Source organism: Artemia franciscana, chromosome 4, assembly GCF_032884065.1.
Source record: "Artemia franciscana chromosome 4, ASM3288406v1, whole genome shotgun sequence".
Taxonomy (NCBI): domain Eukaryota; kingdom Metazoa; phylum Arthropoda; class Branchiopoda; order Anostraca; family Artemiidae; genus Artemia; species Artemia franciscana.
Genome location: NC_088866.1, coordinates 48,156,797 through 48,184,122, shown reverse-complemented (window position 1 = coordinate 48,184,122; position 27,326 = coordinate 48,156,797). Strand labels below are relative to the sequence as shown.

The following is a 27,326-nucleotide window of genomic DNA, read 5'->3' as shown; positions in this document are numbered from 1 at the left end:
ATTTAAGAAGAGATAGAATAAATTTCTGTCACGGGATTTTCGGACAGGAATTCTTAAAGGGCAACCTACTAAATTGTAAACGGTTGTTCTATTCATTTCTTAAAGAATGGGATATGCGGCCACTTCTAGCTATTCTCTCGGTGGAGTTGCACTCACAGGGCTAACTGTAATTGGTGAGCCAATCTAGAACCTTTTATTTCCTGTTTCTAAACAGATTAATTATAGTTAAGCTATGCTCAAATTGTTGAGGAAACTCAACATGAAAATGACAACATTTCATTGTATTCTATTCTTTTCAAATATAGTTCTGCTATGATACACATTACTTCCCCCACAAGGTAGTTGAAGGCATCACTAGCCAACATGCTGGTGGGTCAGTGAATTCTATTGGCTAGCTGATTATTATTACCAGCAGATTTGGGTGATATAGTTGTAATTTGGAGATTTTATGGTAAAATTCTAGTTTAGTGACTTTTGGCTAGGCCTATCTTGGAAAGGGGGTAGGTTAGGAAAATGAAACTTTCAGGGATGAAATATAGCCTATTTGCATATCTTTAGAACCTTATAAATTTGGATTGAGCAAAGTTGTGAAGGTGAAAACAATTTTGTTGTACTTCATTCAAGCAGAAGATCTATTTTGCAAGGTTTCACTTTTATAACACACATATTTTTAAAGGTCAGGACCCTTGAGAGGGAGAGGGAGTAGAGGTAAGTAGGCTACTTCAAAATACCTTCCCAGACATACTTTAATCTGTAGATTCGTCCCTGAAAGTTTCATTTTCCTAACCTAAACCCTTTCTGAGACAGCAAGAAGTAAATTAACTAGAATTTTACTGCTTAATAGGCTATTTCCAAATACATTACTAATTATATAGACTATTTACATTGAAATACTAAAATACATACTTAGATCTACCCAAATTGGCCACTAAAACTTGAAAGTATGATATAAAAAGTAGGCTTTTTTTTGTTTATGTTTTGTTTTGAGTTTTTGGTAAAATTCTAGTTAATTGACTTCTTGCTATCTTGGAAATGATTTAGGTTAGGAAAATGAAACTTTCAGGGATGAATACAGACTAAAGTGTGTCCCAGGAAGATATTTTAAAGCACCCACCTCCACTCCTTCACCCTCAAAAGGGCCCTGAAATTTGCCTACATGACAGGTCTAAACCTATTGAAATTTTGACAAAACAAAAATTTTACCTTAATTTTCAGTTACTATTTGCTTTTTTTTCTGCCTTTAGTTCTGAAAATGCAATTCCTGTTATTTGAGTAGAATTTTGAGCCATATCAATGTTTTTCTTTTAAATTAGGAAATGTACTTGCATATCTTTAAAACCTTATAAAATGGAATTGAGCAAAGTTATGAAGCTGAAAACAATTTTGTTATACTTCAATTAAGCAGAAGATATATTTTGCAAGGTTTCACTTTTATAACACACATATTTTTAAAGGTCATCAAAGGTCAGGACCCTCTAGAGGGAGAAGGAGTAGAGGATGTTGCTTCAAAATATCTTCCTGGGACATACTTTAGTCTGTAGATTCATCCCTGAAAGTTTCATTTGCCTAACCTAAACCCTATCTGAGATAGCAAGAAGTCAATTAACTAGAATTTTACTGCCTAATAGGCTATTTCCAAATACATTACTAATTATATAGGCTATTTACATTGAAATACTAAAATACATACTTAGACCTACCCAAATTGGCCACTAAAACTTGAAAGTATGATATAAAAAGTAGGCTTTTTGTTTATGTTTATGTTTTGAGCATTCTATTAGGCAGCTTAAAAACTGCTGTTTCACCTATATTTCCAAAATATCTGCATCCAGCAGATGAAACATGGTGGATAGAGAAAAAGAAAAATTGTTTTTAATTTTTTCTAACTTAATTGTGACAAGTCAATGCTTATAAACTATATAACTTTAATAAAATGAATTTTATAATGAAATCTTAAATTTGAAACCAATATCTTGTACCTTATTATATATATAAAAAAACAATAGAAAAAATTGTACTTTTCAAGAGTCCAAAAAACACTTAAAACTGAATTTCAACAAAAAAAAAATTATTATTTTCAGAAAGAGCATAAAACTGGTATATAGGGGTATATTCAGTTTGTTTTTAGGTCAATTATATGAACTGCTCAATATTTACTGCTTTCTCCTTTGAAGAGGGATAATCTCTAAGGAAGGCTTTTAAAGGCAGGCATGTGTCTCTAGACATAACAGAGAACCCTCTTTAAAGAGAGAATGAGATACCTTTTTGTACAGAATGATAAAAACTTAACATACATGAAGGAGCTTTTGCCAAATGCATCACTTTGTATTGCTGACAGTGGCATCTTTTATAACTACACTTGCATCCCCTTTTTGCAAAAAAAGACAAGCTCATCCTAGAAGCAGTCCAAAGGTGAGCAACAAAATTGATTAGCAAATTTCAAACAGTCCCCTATTGCAAACATCTTCATCACCTCAAACTACCAAGCCTAACATATAGGTGCAAACATGGGGATGTCATAACTGTCTTTAAACTTATTTTGACAAACAGTGTCCCTAATTTATTCTTGTTTGCTGCCACCTCTTCTACCACATGCCACTCAAAGAAACTGTCTAAGATGTCATGCAGACTCCTCCAAAGAAATCAGTTCTTTTCTAACAGAGTCACCAGCCATTGGAATATACTGTCAGAATAGGCTGTCTCTGCAACTTGGCTTGACACTTTCAAATCAAGAGTGGATACTGAATAGGGTGATGTTGAGTGGAAATATGATTAGGCTGCCCATGAGTCTTCAACTTGTCTTTAATTCTTTACAGAGCCTACAAGAAGGAAATCCTTAGGTTACTCCAAGCTCTAATTTAAGGTAAATTTAAGGTCAATAACCCTGTTAAACTTTCAATAAGTGAGACCATTTGGTAGTTTCCTTAATTCTGGGAAGAATTTAACCTGGGGATATTTAGTTAGCATGGTGTGTAAAATTCCTTGTTCTTGTGGAAAGTTTTATGTTGGTAGAACTCTAAATGAATTTTATAATGAAATCTTAAATTTGAAACCAATATCTTGTACCTTATTATATATATAAAAAAACAATAGAAAAAATTGCCAAATGCATCACTTTGTATTGCTGACAGTGGCATCTTTTATAACTACACTTGCATCCCCTTTTTGCAAAAAAGACAAGCTCATCCTAGAAGCAGTCCAAAGGTGAGCAACAAAATTGATTAGCAAATTCCAAACAGTCCCCTATTGCAAACATCTTCATCACCTCAAACTACCAAGCCTAACAACTTGTCTAAGCTATGCACAAATTGTTGAGGAAACTATAATGACAACATTTCATTGTATTCTGTTCTTTTCAAATATAGTTCTGCTATGATACACATTACTTCCCCCACAAGGTTAGGTTTAGGTTAGGTTTTTCAGCTATGAACAACCTAACCAACTATTTATTGAAAGATTTATTGAGAATCACAACTCATTTGAAAAAACCCTACAATTAAGAAAGCCTCTGAAACTTTTGTTTCAGCTCTGGCTGAACATACATTCTTTCATCCTGAACATTTTTTACAATTTGATGAGACCAAAGCTATTCCTAATGATTGGTTTTTTTTCCAGTGGGCAAGGTAGGTTACAGAAAATAAAAATCATGTCTTTGCTAATCTTTCAATAAATAGAGACACAGGATATTTAAACATTGACCCAATTTGAAATAATCACCAGGAGGCAAGATTACTTGCTGGACCAAAAAGAGTTGCTTCAATATTAGCTAAAAGAGGATTATTTCACAGCAGAATATTTAACTCAGTTTAAAATCTTATATTTTTTCCTCAGTTGCTTGGATGTTCTCATTTTAGTAACTAATAGCTTCTTTTCCCTATATGGATCAGTAACGACAATTATATTTGTTATTATTGGTTGTGGTTTTATTTGTTTTTAGTTTAGTGTTTTTTTCTTTTTATCTTACGCTGAGGACGCCTAGTTTAGATACAGCCAAATATATGCATTATTTTAGTCTTTTCTCTCTACTGGCTGGGGTCTCGTTTGATGTTGCTTTTTGTTGAGTTTAATCTCTCTTTGTTGTTTGTTGTCATGGCTGGCCAGTTCAGCTTAAGAACTTTTATTGTGTACATATATGGCTACTCTTCTTTTGTTGTCATCTGTGGAAAGGTTGATCATCAATCTGTATCCTGAAACCTCTTGTATAGCTTTACTCTTTTCTTATGGTTGGTCTTGGAGACATTGTTACAGAACTGAATTGTCCCTGACCCTTTTCTTTTGTAATACTTTTGTAGGATCTGTTTCTTAGTTTTGAAATTTGGGACTGAGAGCAATATTGGAACAGGTTTGTTTTTGGTGCTGATGGTTCCAACTTGGCCTTGGGTGTGCTGACCATAATCCATAATCACCTGTAAGATATCTTTGATGTATTATCACTTGACTTAGAAGGAACACCGAAAACGATGATTTTTAGCTTTCAATATGTATGGTATTCATTTTGTGTAGTCATCTGTCTGACTTTGGTTTCAGGCTGCATCTAAAGATAATTTTTCAACATCTCAATCTCTGACTCAACCAAGTTCTGGACTGCAGCCTGGTCAAACGAGGGATGCTGTTCAAGAGTCACCAATTGACTTTCATCACTTCCAAAACGTGGTTAGCTGGTCTTGCAGCTTGGCAAACATTTCCTTCTCTGCATTTTTAACTTTGGTAGCCAGTTCTTTTACTATACTGAGAGTTGACTGGAATGATTTGAGAGTCTTGTCCATAATCTGTTAAGTATTGTCCAAAGATTCCCATCTGTCACTTGTAGGTTACCTTTCCAAACTGGGTGTTTCCACTCATAGCTGACTCGCCATGTCATTTTAGTTTGTAGAGAGTATTCTGCCTCTTGATATTCCCAGGCCATCAATGCATATCCAGAGGCTTCAGTTCATTGCACATAAATCTACATCTAAGTTCTTGCCACAGGTTGTGCATTTATGTGTCTGTTTTTTGAGGCTCCCTCTTGAAATGGGATGGAATGACATCTACTGGTCGCATGCAATTTGTTATGTTATGGCAGGATAATGTGTGTGGCATTGTGGTGTGCATTTATTGGTATTGTATGGCACTGTGTTTAAAGTATTTTGTATTTCAAATACATGGAAAATAGTACTTAAATATATGTATTTTAAATACTACTGGTGTATTTAGAGTACATAGAAAGCATTTAGATATGTATTTAAATGCCCAGTCAGTGTCAATTGAGCTGAGTATACAAAATATGTCCTGAAAATAATGTATTTGTTTAAAGAAAAAAAATCATTTGAACCAGTTCATAGAATTCATCAGTATTCTTCAAAATACATCCCCCCTTCTTCAGGATAGCAATTTCCTGCTTAATTTGCATCCTAAAAGTATATCAAAAGGATAACTGGACCAACTTATCTTTATCTACAAATTATCTTTATATCATAGCACTGTTTTGGTTGAAGCTCAATTTTAGATTAGAGGGTGGTGATTGAGGGGGCTCTATCCCCCTTCGTATTTGTAATAATACGAGGTATATCAGTGAAAACAAACATAAATTATATAAGTAAAATACTTGTTTCTGGCACTGCAAACACCAAGTGCTTAAAATTCACTTGGGCACTGGTGATGAGAAAGTAATTAAATGATATATATTTTTTTTTAGTTTTGATATGAAATATATTTTTACAAATCCTTTTTTGTAGACACTTCTTAGTACATCTTATCAATTTATACTAATCATGCTTAAATTTGGCTGAATCTTTTTTCTGTATTCATTTTGCATAACTATTGGCAAGCTATAATCATATAAAGATAGCTTAGACACATAGACGCATATGCCGGAACCTTATAGGCTACCAACCATACAAGTTCATATGATGTATTTTCACTTACGGTGTTTAAATACCATATAGGTTTCCTGCTCTCTATCCTAATAATATAATGTTATTTTCCAGCTTTATATTACACATTAACTGGTCAAGGAGAAAGGATTGATGTAGGATGGTTTCTGTCAGAAGTGTCCCCATATATGTGGTCTGCAGTAGGTGTGGCATTGTCAGTTTTCTTGTCTGTAATTGGAGCTGCATTGTAAGACTTTTCTCTCTCTCACACACACACACACATTCACTCTCTATCTTTCTTGCTCTATCTCTCCTCCCATGTGCCTCTCTCTGGCTCTTTCACCCTAGTATTGCATTGTCTGATAGTTTTTCAGCTTAAAAATATTACTTGTCCAGTTTATTTTTTTTTTTTTTTTGGTAATTTCCATTTCAAGAAATATGACAATTGTCACTTTGTTTTCAACACATATTTTATTCTTTGTTTTTGGAAGGAAGGGGAGGGAAGATTTTAAACATTATGCTGGTATAAAAAAGAATGTAACTTAATCTGATTTTTTTATTGTCTCAATCTTTTTTTAGTATTTAAATTTTATTTCTAAGAAATCTTAATAGTTTTCTTTTTGTGTTTTGCTGAAATGTTTTAGAAAGGATAATTTTCAATTTATGTCTAGGGCACATCATAAAATCATATACAGTCAAATTCATTCCTCATATCTCAAATACAAATCACCTTAAAATGTATATATAGTGTTTGTGTGGAAATCTGTATCACTGACAGTACTGCAAATCTTGAGGGATGAAATAATTAAGAACTACCTAAGCAACTATAATTAAATAGTTTAAACAAGAAGATTGTTTGTTTAATTCCATAGAAGAATGGCTAGCTCTTTCATTTCTACAGTTGCTATGAATTAATATTAAGTTTTGGATTCTTGTTCTAAGATCTTACCATTGCATTCTAGAGTTCTTTTGAACAATCCTTTTTTCAGGAAACAGGGGCTTCATTTGTCTCCATTCCTTTCTAAATCTCCAAGATTTTTGAAATTGTAAAAACGAATAACAAGTGAAATAATAGGGAGTTTCCAAGAAATTAGAATTTTTTTCAAAAAATGAACATTTCAGCTCCATATATAATATTCCATAAAATCCAATCTTTAAAACTGAAATTATAACAGTCCAGGATCTTTACTTCAACAAAATTCAACCACGACTGATAAATAAAACAATACAAAACAAGGCAATTCAATCAGGTAGATGCAAATCAATAATGTTTTTTAATTTTATTCTTAATTTTTTAGCAGCTAACCTAAAAAGTTCTTTTTGTAACAGGCTCATTGTTATTGGCTATTGGTTTTGTCATACGATTTGTCAATTTTTTGTTTTAATTAAACTTGTGTTTAAAGTATTAGGTAAGTACTCCCCCAGTTCCTATATAAAGAGATATTGTTTTTACCTTGAGTTTTTTGTTTCTACTCCTTCATGAACGACTTGTTAATACCCAAGTAATTGCTAATTAGGGAGGAGTTTTCAAAAAGTATTGTATGGCTGGGGTTATCAAAAGCATGGCTTCTTAGAACAGAATCCAATGAATTATAAACACTAAGAATTTAACGCCTTGGTGATTTTATTTCTGCTTCTTTTGGCTTGATGGAGCTCTTTACCTATCTTCGAGAAACTTGTTTTCTAGAAAAGAGCTTTTTTCTTAAATTAATTTATGTTTGCTTTTTGTTGACATAGTCCTTTTCATGGAAGAAATGGTATATATTTTAAAGTTTTTTTCTATAGGATTCCATAGTTTCGGTTTTGCAGCACTTGGTATTTACCAAGTGACATACTGCGATTGTAATTTCGGTTGGTCTGTCTGTCCTAGTTTTGCTAGTTTGACCACTTCCAGATAAGCTAGGATGATTAAATTTGGCAGGCCTATCAGGAACCAGACCAGATAAAATTAGAAATAGTTGGTTCCCCGATTCGATCATCTGGGAGGGAGTGGGGGGACGATTAATTCGGAAAAATTAGAAAAAATGTGGTATTTTTAACTTACAAACAGATGACGGGATCTTAATGAAATTTGATATTTAGAAGGATATCGTGTCTCAGAGCTCTTATTTTAAATCCGACTGGATCCGGTGACATTGGGAGGAGTTGGAGGGGGAAACCAGAAATCTTGGAAAGCCCTGAGAGTGGAGGTATCAGGATGAAACTTGGTGGGACAATTCGAAAAAATGAGAAAAAATGAGGTATTTTTAACTTACGACCGAGTGATCAGATCCTAATGAAATTTAAAAGGAACCTATATCTCAAAGCTCTTATTTTAAATCCCGACCAGATCTGGTGAAATTGGGGGGAATTGGAGGAGGAAACCGGAAGTCTTGGAAAACGTGAAAATTGAGGTAGCTTTATCTTACGAATGGGTATTTGGATCTTAATGGAACTTGATATATAGAAAGATCTTATGTCTCAGATGCTCTGTTTTCAATTTGAATTGGATCCGGGGACAGGGGAGGGGGGAATGGGGAAAACAGAGTTTGGGTGAAGAGTGGAAATCTTAGAAAACGCTTAGAGTGGAGAGATCGGGATGAAACTTGATGGGAAGAATATGCACAAGTACTAGATATGTGACTGACATAAGCGGACTGAATCTGCTCTCTTTGGGGAGTTGGGGGAGGGGTATTAATTTGGAAAAATTAGAAAAATTTATGGTATTTTTAACTTACGAACGAGTAAGTTAAAAGGGGGTACCGAAAATCTTGGAAAACGTTTAGAGTGGAAAGATCGGGATGAAACTTGGTGGGTAGAATAATCAAATTTCGTAGATACGTGATTGACGTAACCGGACTGGATCCGCTCTCTTTGGGAGAGTTAGGGGGGTCCAGTGCTTTGGCGAATTCGGTGCTTCTGGACGTGCTAGGACGATGAAAATTGGTAGGCGTGTCAGGGACCTGCACAAATTGATTTGATTAGTCGTTTACCCAGATTCGACCTTCTGGGACGGTGAAGGGAGAGGACAAATTAGAAAAACCGAGGTATTTTTAACTTACGAATGGTTTTATTGAAATTTGGTATTTAGAAGGACCTCGTGTCTCAGAGCTCTTACTTTACACCCCAACCGGTATTAAGCCTCTGATTTTCCTTTTAAACCAATCTGTTGATTCTTAAAATTTTCCTAGAGCTCATGCCATATGAGCTCTTGTCTCTTCCGACCTCGTCACATGTGCCATATGAACTCATAGCTCTTGCTTTTAATCCTGACACAAAAACTATTTCTATGGCACTTGGTATTCACGAAGTGACATATCGCAATTCCTGTACGTCGGTCGCTGTGTCTGTCGGTCCCGATTTCGCTAGTTCAGGCATCAATTCCAGATAAGCTAGGATGATGAAAGTTGGCTGGCGCATCAGGGTCCAGACCAGATTAGAAATAGTCTCTTCCCTGATTCGACCCTCTGGGGGGGGGGAGTGAATGAGATAGTTAAGAAGAATTTTATTTGCCGATAAAACAAAAGATTATTTTTCTTAAATTTGGCTTGCTAGTCTAGGGGTATGATTCTCGCTCAGGGTTTGTGATGTCTCGGGTTCGAATCTCGGACTACCCTAATTTTTGCCAAAACTAAATACGTGATCAATATAGCGATTAATGAAAGTTGGCAGGCGTATCAGGGACCGGACCAGGTTAAATTAGAAATAGTCGCTTCCTCGACTCGACCATCTGGGGGGGGGGGGAGTGGAAGGATGGTTAATTCGAAAAAATTAGAAAAAATGAGGTATTTTTAACTCACGAACGGGTAATCGGATCTTGATGAAATTTACTGTTTAGAAGGACCTCGTGTCTCAGAGCTCTTATTATTTTAAATCCCGACCGGATCCGGTGACATTTGGGGGTGTTGGAGAAGGAATCCGGAAATGTTGGAAAACGCTTAGATTGGAGAGATCGGGATGAAACTTGATGGGACAAACGTTACAATTACGAACAAGAAGAGACTACAGGAACACTGTATTTTCAAGTTTATCTTTGTAATAATTGCCAATAAACGAACAATAGCAAAATCGATAACTCTAGTACCGAGTCTAATTTTAAGTTTCGACCTCGTCACAGGCGCCATATGAGCTCTTGGCTCTTAGCTCTTCCAACCTTGTCACAAGTGCCATATGAGCTCTTGGCTCTTGTTTTAATTTAATTTTACAACTTTTGAAGTTAAGATGAAAAATAAAACTTAATACCATTCCAGAAAGATTAAGTATTAAAAGTATACACATAGTGCCTTCTGGCTAGTTCAAAATCCTCCTGAAAGGTCTTACTCTTAAAGGCTTAACTTAGTAATATAAGTTGTTCTTTATATAAATAATTTCTGAGACCACACTGGCTAATCATGACAAATACAAAATCGCAAAGAAAAGAAGAACGAGGACGATTAAGAGTCAGTGAAAAAATTGAAAATCATCTGACCATCTTAACCGGTGACTCATCTGACCGCTTGACCACCCTTAATGCAGAATAAACTGATAAAAAAAAAAAAAAAATATCCAAACCTTAAACAAAACACAGAACTAAAATATGATGACCCTTTCTCAGTAACGGTGAAAGGGTAACTGAATAAAAACCACAAGTCTAAATGACATTTCACTATTTCATCTTGCTTACAGCACTCTTAAAGGCTAGTCGCTTTCTAGGTAGATTATTATCAGATATTTTATTTGATTGTGCAACAAAAATTTGTGGATTTATGTGAAAATGATCAGAATTAATGATTTTGTCATAAATGGGACTTAGAGAAGTTTCTCCCGTGTCTCTATTGCGAGCAACCTTTTGGTATATGTGCTTTTTTGTCTCAACTGCTTCCCTGAAAACTTGCAAGAGACTTTAACGGGGCAATAATGGAGGTGCTGTCGAAAGAGGAAATGGTGCAGACTATCCTACAAATATTGACTCAAGACGGAATCAAAATCTCAGGCCTTTGGTGTAGCCTCATGGCCTTGTCTACTGAATTGCTATGTTCTAATAACCTCCCCCTAGTTGCTGTTGGGTTCTTCCAGTATAAAAAGGTCACAAGAACGGGGAGTTCTATAAACACCACTTCCCAGAATGGAGGTGGTTTTTATCTTTCCTACTGTTGAAAAAGCTCTGTATTTTATTTGAATGTTTTAAGGTGACATTAATTTTATGTTTTTTGGGGATTCTTTTCAGTTTGTCTCTCAGTTTTGGAATGTAGGGTAGAACAGTGAAAAGTTTCTTCTCATCCATCAATGGGATGATATCTGTTAGGATTTGTTGAAATTATGACTTCTATTCTGCCTTTTTTCGTCTTTTCTTTGAAATGGTTTCAAATAAATTGATGGGGTATCCATAAAATTACGGATACCCCAATTGTCAGCGTCGTCCGATTGACAACCTGTTTATGCATTGTGTGTTTTGAATTGGTTCCATACAGTTTCTATATATCCCAAATTTTTTGCCTTAATATCCTTAGTTTTAATAGCAGTAGTAGTAGAAGCAGTATAATTAATATGAGTAGAAGCATTAGCATGAGGATGCAAATATTTTCTTTTGATTAGTTCAGCATCCCTCACAACAAACCCTGTTAGTTTCAACTTCACACACAAAACTGTTCCTAAGATACTGCTGTTACACGCTTTTGACAACCTGCATTCAGACGGCGTTTTGTGATTTAGTTCACCATCCCCCCTCAAAATTCTTTGAATGTTTCACCTTCATACCCTTAGGCATAGTTTTAATAGTAGTCACAGTAGGAGTATTGACATTACTAGTAGTAGTATTGAATGGCGGTAATACAACCAGCAGCAGTAGTATTAACATATTGCCTTTTGGCCAGTAGAATATCCCTCTCATCATGTCCAGGAAGTTTCAACTTAATACAATTAGCCATTGCTGATATGTCCTTTTGATAATCTTGATGTTCTTTTTCTTCTTGAAACTTTCATCTCAATGGTCTTAGCCTTACAATACAGTGTAGGACAACAACGTTGCAATACAAGTAGAAGCAATATTAAAATGTAGCTGTAATAGTAGTGTTAGCAGTTGTGTGCGCATATTGCCTTTTGGTGAGATGATCTTCCCCTATAAGCATTCTCTAAAAGCTCCAACTTAATATCCAAATCAATTCTTAAGATATTCTTTTTTGACAGTGCGTATGCAGATAGCGTATTTTGATTTAGTTCAAATTTCCACTTAATGTCGTAAATGGAGTAGTGTGGTAGTAGTAGTGGAGGTAGTTGTAGTAGTATTGGTAGTATGCAAATTTTGCCTCTTTGATCATCTCCCTTGTCATTTCCTAAATTTTTCAAATTAATATACTTAGCTATTCCTGTGTTACACTCTTTTGACAATCCGTACACACATAACGTGTTCTGATTTAGTTCAACATTCCCCTCAACATTCTCTGAAAGCCTCACCTCAATGTCCTTTGCCTTCTTGGAAAATAAAGTTCAAACACTTGTACCTTTCTCAATAATATGTACTATATGTAAACAATGAACGAATTGCTTAACTTTCAGCCCTTGTCCTGAGGACTGTGGGAAAGTTGACATCCCAAAAGATGTAATTACTGAACTTTATTACAATACTGAACAAATGAGTTCTCTTAAAATTTCAGTCTGATATGTTTTGGGGAATTATAGGCTTGGGGGGGGGCTGATTGCCCCCCCATTCATTTTTGATTCTTAAAAAGGGTGCTAAAACTTCCAACTTCGAATCAAATGAGCTCCATCCGATCCTAAGTTTATGCGACCACCTGTTCCATAAAAATCTTATATACCCTGGGGCATAACTTACAACTCTTGCCCATAGGATCTTGAGGATTATGTCCACTCCAAAGACATGGTCATATGATTTTGGACTATTGGTAACAAAATGGCTATCAGAATATTTCAATTGAATGTGTTTCGAGAAAAGAGAATGTCAGGGAGGAAGGAGGGCTAGTTGCTCTCCATCATGTTTGACTCTTAAAAGGGAACTAGACCTATGCATTATTCTAATCAAATCAGCCTTCTCTAAAGTTCACACAACCACTCCTTCCGCAAAAACCCCATATGCCCCTAGGGTATAACTTGCAACCTTACCCCCAGAATCTGGGTGATTCTGTCAACCCCAAAGCCCTTATTATATGATCTTTTGACTATTTTTGAACGAATGGCCATCTAAAAATTTCTATCAGATACATTCAGGTAAAATACGACGTGGGAGATTGCCCCTCCTCCCCAATCAATCTGACGTAAAAAGGGCATTAGAACATCTGCTTTTCAATCCAATGAGCCCCCTTGGAGTTTAAACGACCACCCTTTCCATAAAAACCTTATATGTCCTTGGGGTATAACTTATAACCCTTGCGCTGAGGGGCTGTGGGGGGGGGGTAGTCATCCTCAAAAACATGATCTCCAGACCGTTCAATTGCGCTGAACCAAATGGCTATCTCAAATTTTTTATTAAACGTGTTTTGGAAATTGATGGGTGTGGAGGGGGCTGGGTGCCCTCCAATCGCTTTTGACTATTAAAAAGGGTATCTGCCTTTTCAATTTCCAATCGAATGAGCCGTTTTCGAAGTTTCTATTAAAACATATTTCCATCTCAAAATTTCGATCAGATACATGTTGGAAAATACGAAGTGTGGGGGGATATCTGCCGTCCGATAACTTTGAACCTTAAAAACGACATTAGAACTCCTGATATCAATCCAATGAGCCATCTCCGAGATTTATACCACCAACCTTTCTATAAGAAACTTTACATGTCCCTAGGGCATAATTTACAGCCCCTGCCCTGAGGGCTTTGGGGGTGGGGTTGTTATCCTTAAAACATAATTTCCAGACCTTTCAAATACGCTGAACAAAATAGCTATCTTAAAATTATGATTATATGTGGTTTGGGAATTAATGGGTGCGGGAAGGGGGGCTTGTTGCTCTCCAATCACATTTGGCTATTAAAAAGGACACCACACCTTTCTATTTCCAATAGAATGAGCCTTTTTCAAAGTTTCTATGACTACATATGTCCATCTCCTAATGTCAATCAGGTATATTTTGGGAAAATACGAGGTGTGCATGTGTGGGGGGAGGCTATCTGCTGGTGATAACTCTGAACCTTAAAAAGGCCACTAGAACTTCTGATACCAATCCAATGAGGCATTTGAAGTTTATACCACCACCTTTTTATTAAAACCTTATATGCCCCCAGGACATAATTTACAACCCCTGTCCTGAGGGCTGAGGAGGGGGGTTATCCCCAAAAACACAATTTTCGGACCTTTCAACTCAGCTGAACAAAATGGCTATCTCAAAATTTTGATTGGATGTGTTTTGGGAAATTGTGGGCCTCGGAGGGGTGTTATTTGCCAACCTATCACTTTCGACGGTTCAAAAGGACACTAGCTCTTGCAATTGAATGAGTCTTGTTCGAAGTTTCTATGACAACCTTTCGATGCGTTGTGCCCTGGTCTAAAAAAAGGAAAAAAAATAATACCATAGGCAGTGCTACAGCGCTGCCTAAGTAAAGAGCAATGTTTTTTTGCACAACGTGTTATTATTATTTTTTTTTAGTCCAGGGCACTTCGTATCGAGGAGCTATCGTAGAAACTTTGAAAAGGGCTCATTTGATTGGAAATTGAAAAGGCTAGTGATTGTGGGGCAACTAACCCCCCTCGCATGCCCACCATTTCCCCAAAAATATTCGATCAAAACTTTGAGATATCCATTTTGTTTAACATAGTTGAAAGATCGAGAAACTATGTCTTTGAAAGTGCCCCCTCGCAGCCTTCAGAGCAAGGGCTGAAAGTTGTGCCCTGGGGTATTTAAGGTTTATGTAGAAAGGGTGATTGAAGAAACTTCGGAGGAAGATCATTGGATTGTTTATCAAAAGTTCTAGTGCCCTCTTGAAGATTCAAAATGATCGGAGGGTGCATGACTAAGTATATTCATTTGGAACTTTCAGGATATGATAAGGGACATGATCAAATAGGGAATATTTTTATGCTAACACTGCTGCTACAATTGCCTCTAGTCCCCAGCGTCGCATCTATAAGGGAAGGCTGACGCTCATTAACATAATGATATAAATTTTGTATGTCCATTTTGTTTAACGTAATTAAAAGGTCCTGTAATTATGTCTTTGAGGATGACAACCGCCCTTACCCCCTCCCACAGCCCTCAGGGCAAGGGTTCTAATTTATGCCCTGGGGGCATATAAGGTATATATAGAAAGGATGATCGTAACAACTCTGGAATGGGTCATTGGATTGGACATCAGATGCTCTAGTGCCCTTTTAAAGATTCAGAGGAATCAAAGAGTGATACCCCCCCCCACACACACACCAAGTTGTTTCCTGACATGGATCGGGTAGAAATTTTGAGATTGTCATTTGTTATCATAGAAACTTCGAAAAGAGCTCATTCAATTGGAAGTTAAAAGGGCTAGTACTCTTTTTAATAGTCGAAAGTGATTGGTTGCCCTAACCGCCCTCCCAAGCCTCCTCATCTCCCCAAACACAACCAATAAAAATTGAGATAGCCATTTTGTTCAACGTAATTGATAGGTCCAAAAATTATGTCTTTGAGTATGACAACCTCCCCAGAGCCCTCGGTTTAAGGGTTGTAAGTTATGCCTGGGGGGAATATAAGATACATATTGAAAGGGTGATCGTATAAACTTTGGACTGGGCTCATTAGAATGGTAATCAGAAGATCTAGTGCCATTGTTAAGATTCAGTGTGATCAAAGGTTAGATAACCCCCACCCCAGACCTCGTATTTTCCCGTGATGCATCTGAAGAACTTTTGAGATTGCCATTTGTTGTCGTAGAAACTTCAAAAAGGGCCCATTTGATTGGAAATTGAAAGGGCTGGTGCCCTTCAAAAGTCAAAAGTGATCGAAGGGCAACAAGCCCCCTCCCCCCGTGCCGATTCCCAAAACATGTCTAATCAAAATTTGCAGGTACCCATTTTGTTCAGTGTAGTTGAAAGGTCTGGAAACTATGTCCTTGACAGCCACCATACCTTCTTTACTTATGCTGTTCATTGATCTGACTATGGTAATTAACCAAGTATGTGTAATTTTGCATGCCTTGTATCTGTCAACTCTGGTGAGATGTTGTTAAGGGATTTTATAAGTGTAATTTTCCTTAACCTGCGTTGAATGGAGTCGCTCAAACACATTTCCAAAGAACATATTAAAGCTAATGCAACATACCAAAAAATGACAGCATTAGTTTAAATGCCACCCCAAGGATAAAAAAAAACTTTTCTGAAAAGCATATAAAACTCTTACTTAACAAAATAATATATCAGTTCCAGATTGTCGCCCCTCAACCTCCACCCAACGATATAATATCTTTAGGGTTCGTCCCTATTTACTAATGCTTATAAAGAAAAGAACAAAACCTACGTATTTAAAAAAAAACACTTGTTTAGTGTAGAAATAGCCTATTGCCTTTTTCATATTTTGATTTAGATGATTCCAAACTGGTTCTCCATTTAAGCACAGATGAAATCGACCACCATTAATCCATGCAGAAAGCTAAATATTGTGTACATGAATCAAAGACCTGAGGTCTACCAAACTATTACAATATGTAAGATGTATACTCTGTTGTAGCCTACCAATAAACTAACGTGTATAAGACTCTTGTAGTCCAGAAGCTGGCATTATTCCATATTGAACCCTGGAGTTGTAGGACAACCAATAACCTAACAGTGTTGTTTTGCGCCACACTTGATCGTACTGAGCAGGCACACGTGCCGAACAATAACTTGAAACTTAAGCAGTAGCAGTGTAACGAAGGAGTTTTGAGGATTTTTTTTTAACAAGCTGGCTTTGACTAGTTTAAAAAGTTAGTGGTTTGAGTTGATTCAAGGAAAAAAAGGGGGGGTCAAGAAAAAGTTTAAATACTGACTTTAGTTTTAAATAACTGATTTAGTTTTATTAATTTACAGCTTGATTCTTATTTATTTTAGGGGTATTTTCACTACTGGAGCTAGCATTGTTGGTGGTGGTGTAAAGGCCCCTAGAATCAAGACAAAAAACCTAATATCTGTCATTTTTTGCGAAGCGGTTGCCATCTATGGTCTGATTATCGCTATTGTCCTTTCTGGTGTTGTTGAGGTAAGCTTAATTTATGGAGAAGCAGATTATTAATGATTAAACTAATGTAGGTTCCAAGTGAAGATGATAATTTTTGTGAAGCAAAGGCGACCAAGCAATATATGAGTTTCTCTTCCATTTTTGCACATAGACCTAAACTAGCCTTATGTACGAAAATTTTAACTTTAGGGATAGGACCCAATTCCTCGACACGAGTGTCTGAAGAGTACCATTAATTCAGTAAAATTGGAGGGGGGGGGGGGATTTATTTAAGTTCCTACAGGATGTGAAAATTCCATAACGCCTCTTGGAACTTCCATTGTGCATAAAAAATTAATATTCGCGTATATGCTATCCTTGATAGTATGTAGGATTAAAATCAAAACTTACTGAATGCTTCCTAGAAAATTTCTAAAGAGAAAGACTTTTGAATATGTGCAAAAAGAAAATAACACGTGTAGTATATTTTTACCACTACGTAAACAGGAAGGTCTTATTCATGCATTAATAAAAAAAAAAAAAATCTGCAAGAGATGTTTTTCAAAATAAAATAAAGAGCTACATTAAACCTAAGACAAGTGGAAATATAATTGATAAAGATTTTTTTTTTTTTAACAACAACAGTCTAAAAACGGAAATGAATATGATTCACCGAAAACCAAAAGTTAACGTGGGGTGAATCAGGTAAAAACACATACATATAGCATCATTTGAATTCACTATAATAAAAAAAGCAAGAAAATAAAAAACAAAATAGTAATTCACGAATGATTATCAATAAATAAGTAGAACCTAAAACGAACAGAAATTACAATGATTATTAAATTCATACTTACAACGAACTGAAGCTACAGCAAACAGGAGTAGTGCCTTGTAAATACCAGAATGTCAATTGTGTCTTACTGAAAACAATTCTTTTTTTTTGTCAAACATAAAAAAATAAATATTAACCAAGATTAATGAAAAGATCCAATGGAATGCAAAGTGAGAGTTTAATATATATTGATAGTTATTCAAGGAAGTCTCAGCAATTTTGTTTGAAGTAATGTTATAAAAGAGAAAACGTTTAAGATTTTTTTAGTACAAACTTTACAAAGCATAGTATGCATTAACCCTACTCCTGTTCGCTGAAGTTTTTGTTAGTTTTAAGTTTAACTTGATTACTTAGATTCTTTTGGGTGAATAATTTTTGCCTGAATTAGTTTCTAGCGATTTTCCCAGTGATTTCATTCAGAGATAAAACTTGGCTTATTTTAGACGTCACAACTCAGTTCAACATTTCTTTCCATAACTTAGTTTCAAGTTTCTTCACTGTATTGGGATTTACCTGGCCAATAAGCTTATACATCTCACTTTGGAGCCTATTGGAGTGACGAAATGCTTCGATTTTGCATGTTCCCAATCTTTTGTTATTGTAGTCTTCTTCTTCTTTGTAGCAAAGTGTGCAGACATCCATGAAGGTTCCTTTATCTCTGAAATGATTAAAACATTCCAAGTTCAGTAACTTGGCTAAAAACAACTGTGGTCCAGCTGATCAGAAAAAACAGCTGATCAGAAAAAAAACAGTTTTGGGCGAAACAATTTTTTTTTCTGGACACAAAATTCCCCTTCACCCAATAGCTTACTCATATTAAACTTCAAGCTCTCATTAAAAAATGGCTTTCCCTTTTCGGCCAAACCGATATTTAGGAGACAGAAATGTGTTTGCCCTCCCCAAACACACCCTAAAAGTTCTTAGTCGATGCCCTAGTAATTCTTGATATATTGCAGATGCGCTATTTTGAAACTTTAGACGAATTTTTTGTCTTTTCATTTAGTGTACTAATTCATCGTGAATAGACTCACAGTTCTATTGGGTTGCCATCTGTACTATGGCAGTTTCTGTACTAATTCATCGTGAATAGACTCACAGTTCTATTGGGTTGCCATCTGTACTATGGGAGTTTCTGTACTAATTCATCGTGAATAGACTCACAGTTCTATTGGGTTGCCATCTGTACTATGGGAGTTTCTGTACTAATTCATCGTGAATAGACTCACAGTTCTATTGGGTTGCCATCTGTACTATGGGAGTTTCTGTACTAATTCATCGTGAATAGACTCACAGTTCTATTGGGTCTATAGTATCAAAGCTTTTAGGTGAATTGAAACCACACTTTTTGGTGCCTGCATCCCCTCCCTCTAAATACAGAGTATGAAGACCCTTTTCCTCTGCCCGCCAATGCTCTAGAAGCTTCTGCTTGATCGCCACAAGTCCTGAGATGCTATAGCTACGCTATTTTGATAACCTGGATGCATGGTCTCTTCAAGTCAGAATTCAATATCCACCTGGTCTCCCAGCATTCCGTGAAAGTTTCAACTCGATACCCTAAGCTGTCCCTGAAATAACACAGATGCACTGTTTTGGTGACCTGGATACACAGGATTTCGTTTAGTCTGCGTGACTATTTGGCTGGGAATAGATTCTAGTCCAAGATGAGCTTATTATGCTATAAATCGTAGATAAATTAGAGACCGAAATCTTTTAACCCTGCTCCTCTGCCCCACCCTCCAAGTCGAGATTAGAGTTCCAGTTTCCCCTTCTTCTCTCAACTGTAATGCTTCAATTAAGAGTTTCAACTTGATCCTGAAGCCGCTCTCAGGATATTGCAGATATGCTGTTTTGATTTACGAGACCACTCATGGTCTTTTCATTTGCCTTGCTACTGAACAGAGAACCATTCCCAAGATATCGCAGTCTTGGGAACCATTCCCAAGATATCGCAGATATGCTGTTTCGATAACCTGGATCCCTCTTCGTTGGCTTGCAAGCTTGTTGACTTGAGTCTTATTTGTCATTTACCTTTTTTTTTTATTGTAATTTTAGACTTACACGGTTGGCGATGAAAACATATTAGAAAGAAACATCTTTGCTGGCTATGCCATGTTTGGTGCGGGCCTCACCGTCGGCCTTGTGAATTTATTCTGTGGAATTGCTGTTGGTATAGTTGGGTCTGGTGCGGCACTTGCAGATGCAGCTGATGCTTCACTTTTTGTTAAAATCCTGATTATTGAAATTTTTGGTAGTGCCATTGGACTGTTTGGACTTATTGTTGGAATTCTAATGGTAAGTGGCCGTTATAGTTTTCTTTGTTGTTTTTGTTTACATTAGCATCTCTTTGATCAGACAAGTAGTCTTTGAACATGGCTACTGGCCTTGAAAGGTCTTTAAATAATTAAAAAGTGATTAAATTTTGTAAACTTAACTGGTGGAAAGTAATTACAAGATTATGATGAAAATGACAAAAAGGTAAAACAAAAAACAAAAACCACATTTCTACCTTCAAAAACAAGTATATTTTTTTTCTGTTTACAGAAAAATTAGAATTAAAGCCTGAAAATGAAACTGTAAGATTATCATGACATAAAAACCTGTCCTTGAACAGCTTTCAATTAAAAATAAAAGTAAGTAAAGAGTGATGCCAAAACTTAAAACGAGCAGAAGTTATCGTATATACGAGGAGGCTATTACTCCCTCATCCCACCACTCCTAACGCGTATTTATCCTTAGGTAGCATTGCCGGCAATGGGTAACAGCCAGTTATTTTATTTTTCCATACTTGATACAGAAAAAGCCTAAATTGGAACTAGAGCTCTTTATTTCATACATATATATATATATATAGGTGAGGGGGTACTTACGCTTCCCTTGTTCCTGGGTGATTTCAGTAGGCGTTCATTCAGCGCTCGACGCGTGAAGGTGTATTGTGTGCGAAAGAAAATAAAACGTTCAAGATTCTGGACTACTTTCAGCTCTCGAGCAGTGAAGTTCGTTGGTATGACACAAGAGACTATTTACGAATATATATACGCGCCTGTCCTGAATTTCGCTCAGACAAGTTTGCGATATGCCGATATTTCCCGTGACGCGGTGGTTGCTACGGGAAGTAAATTTTACGGAAAAGACATTCTGTACGCTGCGCATTGCAAACTGAACGATATTTTGCGGCAACTTGGAGATGAATATGTAATGAAGGACCGCCGAGCTGGTTTGCAGAGTGATGTTTTCATGGGTGATTTATACGATGCTATCAAGAATGCAGAAAACTCAGCCAATTTCACCTATAGATTTACTATCTGGAAAATTGGCGAAGTGCCTAGAATACCGCAAGATGTGCTGACTTCTCTTTCAATTAGAGTTAACGAGTGCACAGAGAAAATAGAGGGACTAATCGATCAGTGTAAGATCTACCTTCCGTCAGGCCCTACTGTCTGGCCCCCGCTACCGAAACCAGAAAGACTTGAGAATCCTGTAGTGATAGCGAATGTGCCGGCGGAAAGCCTTGAATCATGTGCCAAACAGAAGGAATTTATCGAAAAGAACGGTGGAAAAGGACATATTCGCCGGATCACTCAACGAAAAGGTGGGTTAGTTGCCTTTCTCGATACGGCGGATTCAGCTCAAATCCTCGCAGACATGTTGAAAGAAAAGGTCCGTGATGTCAAGGTTTCTTACCGGAAACCAAAGTTTTTAGCGGTGGCAAGATTCGTTCCTCGGCAACCACAGAGGAAGAAATTATTGCTGCGAACTCCGAAGTTACGGAAGTCCACCGGTTCGGCACCTCTGGCACAGTGAAACTTGTATTTAAAGACTCGTTCGCGCGAGATCAGACAATTAAACGCGGAATATTTGTAGACTACACCCACTTCCGGGTTGAGGCCTATAAAGAGCTCCCCAAGAGATGTTTTAACTGTCAATCTTTCGAGCACCTCTCTAGTGCCTGCAGCAACGCTCCGAAGTGCTCTAAGTGCGCCGGTGCCCACGTCGCATCACGGACGTCCCCATGCACGTCCACCACAGTTAAATGTGCTCTATGCCCAGAAGGCCACAACACCCACCCCTCATACAGCATGAGATGCCCACTAGTTAGAAATGCTATGAAAAAGCCTACTACAACGAAATGACTTCTCTCTCCATCATTTGCCGAAATATCTATGGGCACAATTCAGTCAAACTAGACTACGTTAAAGAACTATGCCGTCAATTTAATGTTGTGTGCTTACAAGAACATTTACTCACCTCCGAAAATTTTGGTCTTTTCGAACAGTTGAATCAAAAAACTGTGTTCATGCATGAAGCAAAAAGGTCCTCAGTCCGCGGTCGACCTAGTGGGGGCACTGCTATCATAACGGACAGTTCGCTTGAATGTCAAAAGCTGGAATCGTGTGAGTTCTTCCTCGCTGTAGATTTTCCTGGCCCCGGGGGTTTTGTTCTGATCACGGTTTATCTACCAACAAACCTAAACACCCTCTCTTCCGAAAAACGGTTCTCGGAAGCTTGTGGCCGCCTCTCGCGCTTACTTATTAGGCTGGGCAATCGAAGAGTGCTAGTCTGCGGTGACTTTCAGTGCGACTTAACGAACCCATCAAATAAGCTCTCCGAAATCTTCTTCTCAGTAATCCCAGCTGGGTATGATCTCTGTGAAAAGACTGACGCATATACGTACATCCATAATTCCGGTTCAACGACAAACATTGACCACGTGCTATGTAACTTCTCTCTAGGTGCTCCAGTCACCGTGGACTCTGAGCACACAGTAAGTGATCACCTTGGCTTGTGCTTTAAGGCTAACTTCTTCCCGTGTAGGCCGAATAAGCCCCAAATTTATGCTACCAAGACTGAGTGGAATAAAATAAACGCCGACCAGTATAAACAGACATGTGATGAGATTCTCGGAAAGATAAAAGTTCCCTTTCAGCTCTTGATGCATGGCTCGAGTGATTTGGTAGCACTAGACATTTATTGTACTGAGATTATACATGCAATGAAAACGGCTGAGCAGGCTTCTGTACCCACTCGCCGTTTTAAACCTGGAATCAGCAAGCCTGGCTGGAGTCGCTCTCCTAAAGTAAGGCAAGCCAAAGCTCGTGCTAAGTTTTGGCTGAGATTATGGCGCGATTGCGAGAGGCCTAGGTCAGGTGTAGTGTTTGAGCAGTTCCGCAACACGAAAAAAACTTATAATAAGTCTGTAAGTGATCTTAAAGCTGCCGAAGCCGAACTTGCTTCCCAAGAAGCAGCAAATAATCCTGTATCTATGTGGAAGTCTTTTAGACAGTCTAAACCAGTGACAAACCCTGCTAGTAACATACCTGAGGAGCAGTGGGTAAAACATTATAGTGAAGTTTTTGGGATCAAACATGCCCAACTAACAACCGAAAGTGATAGCGAGCTCTCACGAGCTTTTGCGTCCCTCTTGAGCCAACGGAACTATTTTACCGTCTCAATAGGCGAAGTGCTCCAGGTTATTAAGCAGCTGAGAAAGGGCAAGGCTCCCGGGCACGACGGAATTGTGACTGAACACCTCCGCTGTAGCTCACCTCTGCTCATTGAGCACTTGACGCTGCTATATCAAATGTGCCTTGATTCTGGTGCAGTCCCTAAGTCGTTTGCCCTAGGTATTGTGTCTAACGTCTTGAAGAAGGGAAAAAATCGTAACCTCTGCTCTAGCTATAGGCCTATAACAGTTTCTAGTACATTAAGCAAAGTGTTAGAGAGACTTCTGTTACCTGAGCTGTTACGCAAGTGTAAAATTGACAATCGACAATTCGGGTTCCGTCGCCACCTCGGTTGTGCATTTGCACATCGCCTCCTTACGCGTATAGTATCGAAAGCTCAGAATCAATCACGGACTCTTTTAATTTGTGCAGTAGATGTGTCCGCGGCGTTCGATTCGGTAATTCATTCAAAGTTAATTTTGAACCTGCTGCACCAAGGTGTGAACCCACATGTAGCGGCCGTCCTATGGCACTGGTATTCGAGTAGCCTTATCCGTGTTAAGTTGAGTAGTGAATTCCTGTCGAAACCGATTAAGCTTCACCGGGGACTGCGTCAAGGGTCGGTTTTAAGCCCTGTACTCTTCAATTCACTAACCTCGTCGGTAACAAAAAAGATTAACGGTGGTTTTAACACTGAATGTATGGATGTGAGCCTACTGTGCTACGCCGACGACATATTACTGGTGAGCACATCGCTTTGTAACCTTCAAGCTAATATCGATCTCCTAAGTCGAGGTTATACTAATATTGGTCTGGTTATTAACCCTGCTAAAACAGATTTTCTTGTATTTGAACCCCCGCGTGCGCCGTCTGAAGTTGCCCGTCGCGAGGCTACCCGTGTTACCGTTGCAGGGCAAGTAGTACTTCCAAGCCGCAAGTTGAAGTACCTAGGTATCACATATGGAAGCGACCTCAGAAGCTCGCGTGCTCTTTTTGTTGACCAGGTTCTGTCGGGTTTTCGGTCTGGGTATGCTAAACTTGCAGCTCTGAAGTTTAAATTTAATAAGCATATTCTTGCTAGGTTGTATCGTGCCGTCGCTCTTCCCTTTGCTCACTACATCTCACCCGTTTGGCATTGGCTATCGAATTCGGATATGTTGCGAATCCGTTCAGGCTTTTGCAAATATTTAAAGTTTCTGCTTGGTCTGCCACTTTACCTCCGTAACACTGGTCTGCTAGAAAAGTATCATATACCTGATCCTGTTGAGTTCATGCCGAATTTTGAAAAACAAGCTCTCGTGAAACACAGGGCACTATTATTTGATTTCCCAGCGACTTTTTTGCTTGATAGTTGAAGTGTGATTTGTTTGTATTTAGTGATTATTATGTTCGGTTGATTTGTTTTCGTCTTTAATTTCTCTTTTCTTTTGTTTTGCTCCGCTTCTTCATGCTTCTTTTTTATAAGCGGGTTTGTAATAAATTATTATTATTATTATATATATATATATATATATATATATATATATATATATATATATATATATATATATATATATATATATATATATATATATATATATATATATATATTACATATCGAAAATATATCTCATTCAAGTTCAGTTCCGCATGTTTGAGCAGTCTTTCTTAATGATTTCTGACAAAACGTCGAAAAAGCAAGAACAAATGGAGGGACAATCCCCTCCTGTACGGAATAGTTTCTTTGTTTTCTTTAAGTTTTAATCTTGCTCTTTACTTTCATTTGATGGATTTGTTATTCTATGTAATTTCTGACCGTTTTTCAGTGTCAGAAAATCTCATCCAGCCCCATCCCTGTGTAAAATCTCCCCTGCAAAATTCCAACGGAAACGTTTTTCCATGACAAATACTATATTGGAAAAATGAGCAAATTGCTTAACTTACATACCTTTCCCCAGAGACTATGACGGGTCATGTCATCCTCAAAGGTATAGTTATTGGACCTTTCAGCTATGCCGAATCAAATGACTATCTCAAAATTTTTATCCAATGACCTCGGGGAAAAACAGGGGGCTCTGAGGGGGCTAGTTGACCTTCAATAAGGTTTGGTCACTTTAAGAGCGGACTAGAACTTTTGATTCCCGGTCAAATAAGTCCTCTCTCAATCTCCTAGGATCATTCGTTCAATACGATCGCCCCTGGGGAAACCAAAAAACAAATATATAGAAGCTTGAAACCTCTACATTAGTGTTCTCTAATATGCTGAATCTAATAGTATATTTTTCATTAATTCATTATCAATTAATTTTTTCATTAAGATGGCTTAGGTTTTGGGGTTGTTTCCTCCCTTTTTCGAAAAACATGCATATTTTCTCAGGCTCGTAACTTTTAATAGGTAACAATAAACAGAATGAACTTCACATATTTCTAATTAACATAAAAAGCTAATTCCTTTGATGGATCTGTTCTTACTAAATTTGCTAGTTTTAGAGTTTTATTTACTTTTGAGCCAGGTCGCTCCTTACAGTCACCACAGTTATCAAAGAGGATTGAAGTTAACATAAGTCTCATAGAAATAGAAGAAGGCTCTGAAAGAACTCTTTGAAAATTAATGTGTAAACTTCAGCCTGATAGGCTGAATAATTCTGAATATCAGCTAGATAGGCTTATAAACTCCAAGTTTCGATAAGAGATCTTTTAGAGAAATTATACTCAAGAGGACCACACCAGGTACTCGGTAATTTTTTTTTTATTCAAAACAAATGTGGAGACGCTTGGAAGGGGTAAAGGGTCAACCATTGAAAAGATTGAAGTGATCGAGGTGTTTGCGTAGCTATGTTGGCTTCAGGTGGCTTAGTGCTATAGTTAGCTGTTTATAGTAGCAACAAGAGCGTATACAGAATTTTGTTGGGACTGGGTAAAAAAAATTCACAAAACGCATCAATTTTTTTATGTATTTTTGTTACTTTTTATTAGTCTGCCAAAAATGTTGGGAAGGGGGTTAAAACATGTTAACCCCCCTCCCCCTCCTGGACTCAGCCTTGAGTAGTAATAGTAGTTTTCGAGTTCTTCAGAATTCCTTCTTTCTCTTGTAGAACCATCAGGATAAAATTTATCAGGGCTTGGTTTATGAGTCAGGATCTTCACATTAATCATTGTGGCTTACCACTGTCTATCTATAGGTGTTCTGAGCAGGGCTTCCCCTATCTCCCAGCTTTCAGAGATTCCCGTGAATTTCTCAAAAAGTAAATTGGGCTTTCCGAAATTTCCCCGAAATTAATTATTTGTATTTTGTGTTGCACTCATGTCCGTTAATTTTCGGGGACATCTAGAAGAAACTAGGTTTTACTCGGGAAAATTTGGGTGAAAAATAAGTGGTAGTCCAAAGTAGTCGTCTTTGGGGTGTTGTTTCCTGATTTAAAAGATTATTTAATCATTTTTTATTATTTCTGTGACTGTAAGAGATGCGAAGATTTCGACTAAAGCGATCGATTCTAAAGACCAGGTTTGGTTATGTTTTATATAAAGCACGTCTCTAAAATGTTATTATGCGTTTCTTTTTATGATAGTAGCCAAATTCCTTGGTATAAATGCGTAGAAACGTGATTTTTTTCGCAGAGGGATCTATATCCCTAATTTAATTTGGTGCAGACATGCAAAAATGCTATAAATCGTATTCTTTAAAATTTTGTTTTTATCTTATTTACTATCTTGTATTATTAATTATCAATTATGATCTATGATATTAATTATGTAATTATAATTGATTATTATTTTTAGGCTGCTTCTAAAGGTCTCAAAGCCACTCACGACCGTAGAACGCATCTTAGAGACTCCTATTCTCAAATGTCTTTTTTTTTCTTTGCAGACCTCGAAAGCAAAGATGGGTGACAAGGTGTAGGCTCTAGCCTGACAACATGGTTGTTTATCTCATTCCATGCGTTTGTAATTTTTTTCGAATATTAGTTGGATGTTTCGCAATTACATGCCAATGTTGATTAATTGTGGTTTTAAATGTTTATAACTCAGTGAAATTGATATTTTTGGGCAAAAAATTTATTGTTCCAGTCAAAAGTGTTTCGATCACATGGTCGAGAGCTGTCAAACTTTTTTTTTTAATTTTGTGATGTCGCGCAATAAATTAAAAAAAAAATC

The 27,326-nt window shown here is 37.2% G+C and overlaps 1 protein-coding gene across 1 annotated transcript; it reads left to right on the top strand.

The window, feature by feature from the left end:
* Nucleotides 1–27,326, top strand: LOC136026528 (V-type proton ATPase 21 kDa proteolipid subunit c''-like). The gene is made up of 5 exons (XM_065703193.1): nt 1–173; nt 5,967–6,099; nt 16,811–16,958; nt 19,804–20,043; nt 27,040–27,326. Exons 1-5 carry the CDS (start codon nt 107–109, stop codon nt 27,070–27,072), a joined length of 621 nt encoding a protein of 206 aa, XP_065559265.1. The 5' UTR covers nt 1–106; the 3' UTR covers nt 27,073–27,326.

Excerpts from the sequence above, each read along its gene's own strand:
- LOC136026528 (XM_065703193.1), top strand. The coding sequence starts at position 107 with ATGGGATATGCGGCCACTTCTAGCTATTCTCTCGGTGGAGTTGCACTC. Across the intron at positions 174-5,966 it reads CACAGGGCTAACTGTAATTG|CTTTATATTACACATTAACT; the intron begins GTGAGCCAATCT and ends GTTATTTTCCAG. Across the intron at positions 6,100-16,810 it reads TCTGTAATTGGAGCTGCATT|GGGTATTTTCACTACTGGAG; the intron begins GTAAGACTTTTC and ends TATTTATTTTAG.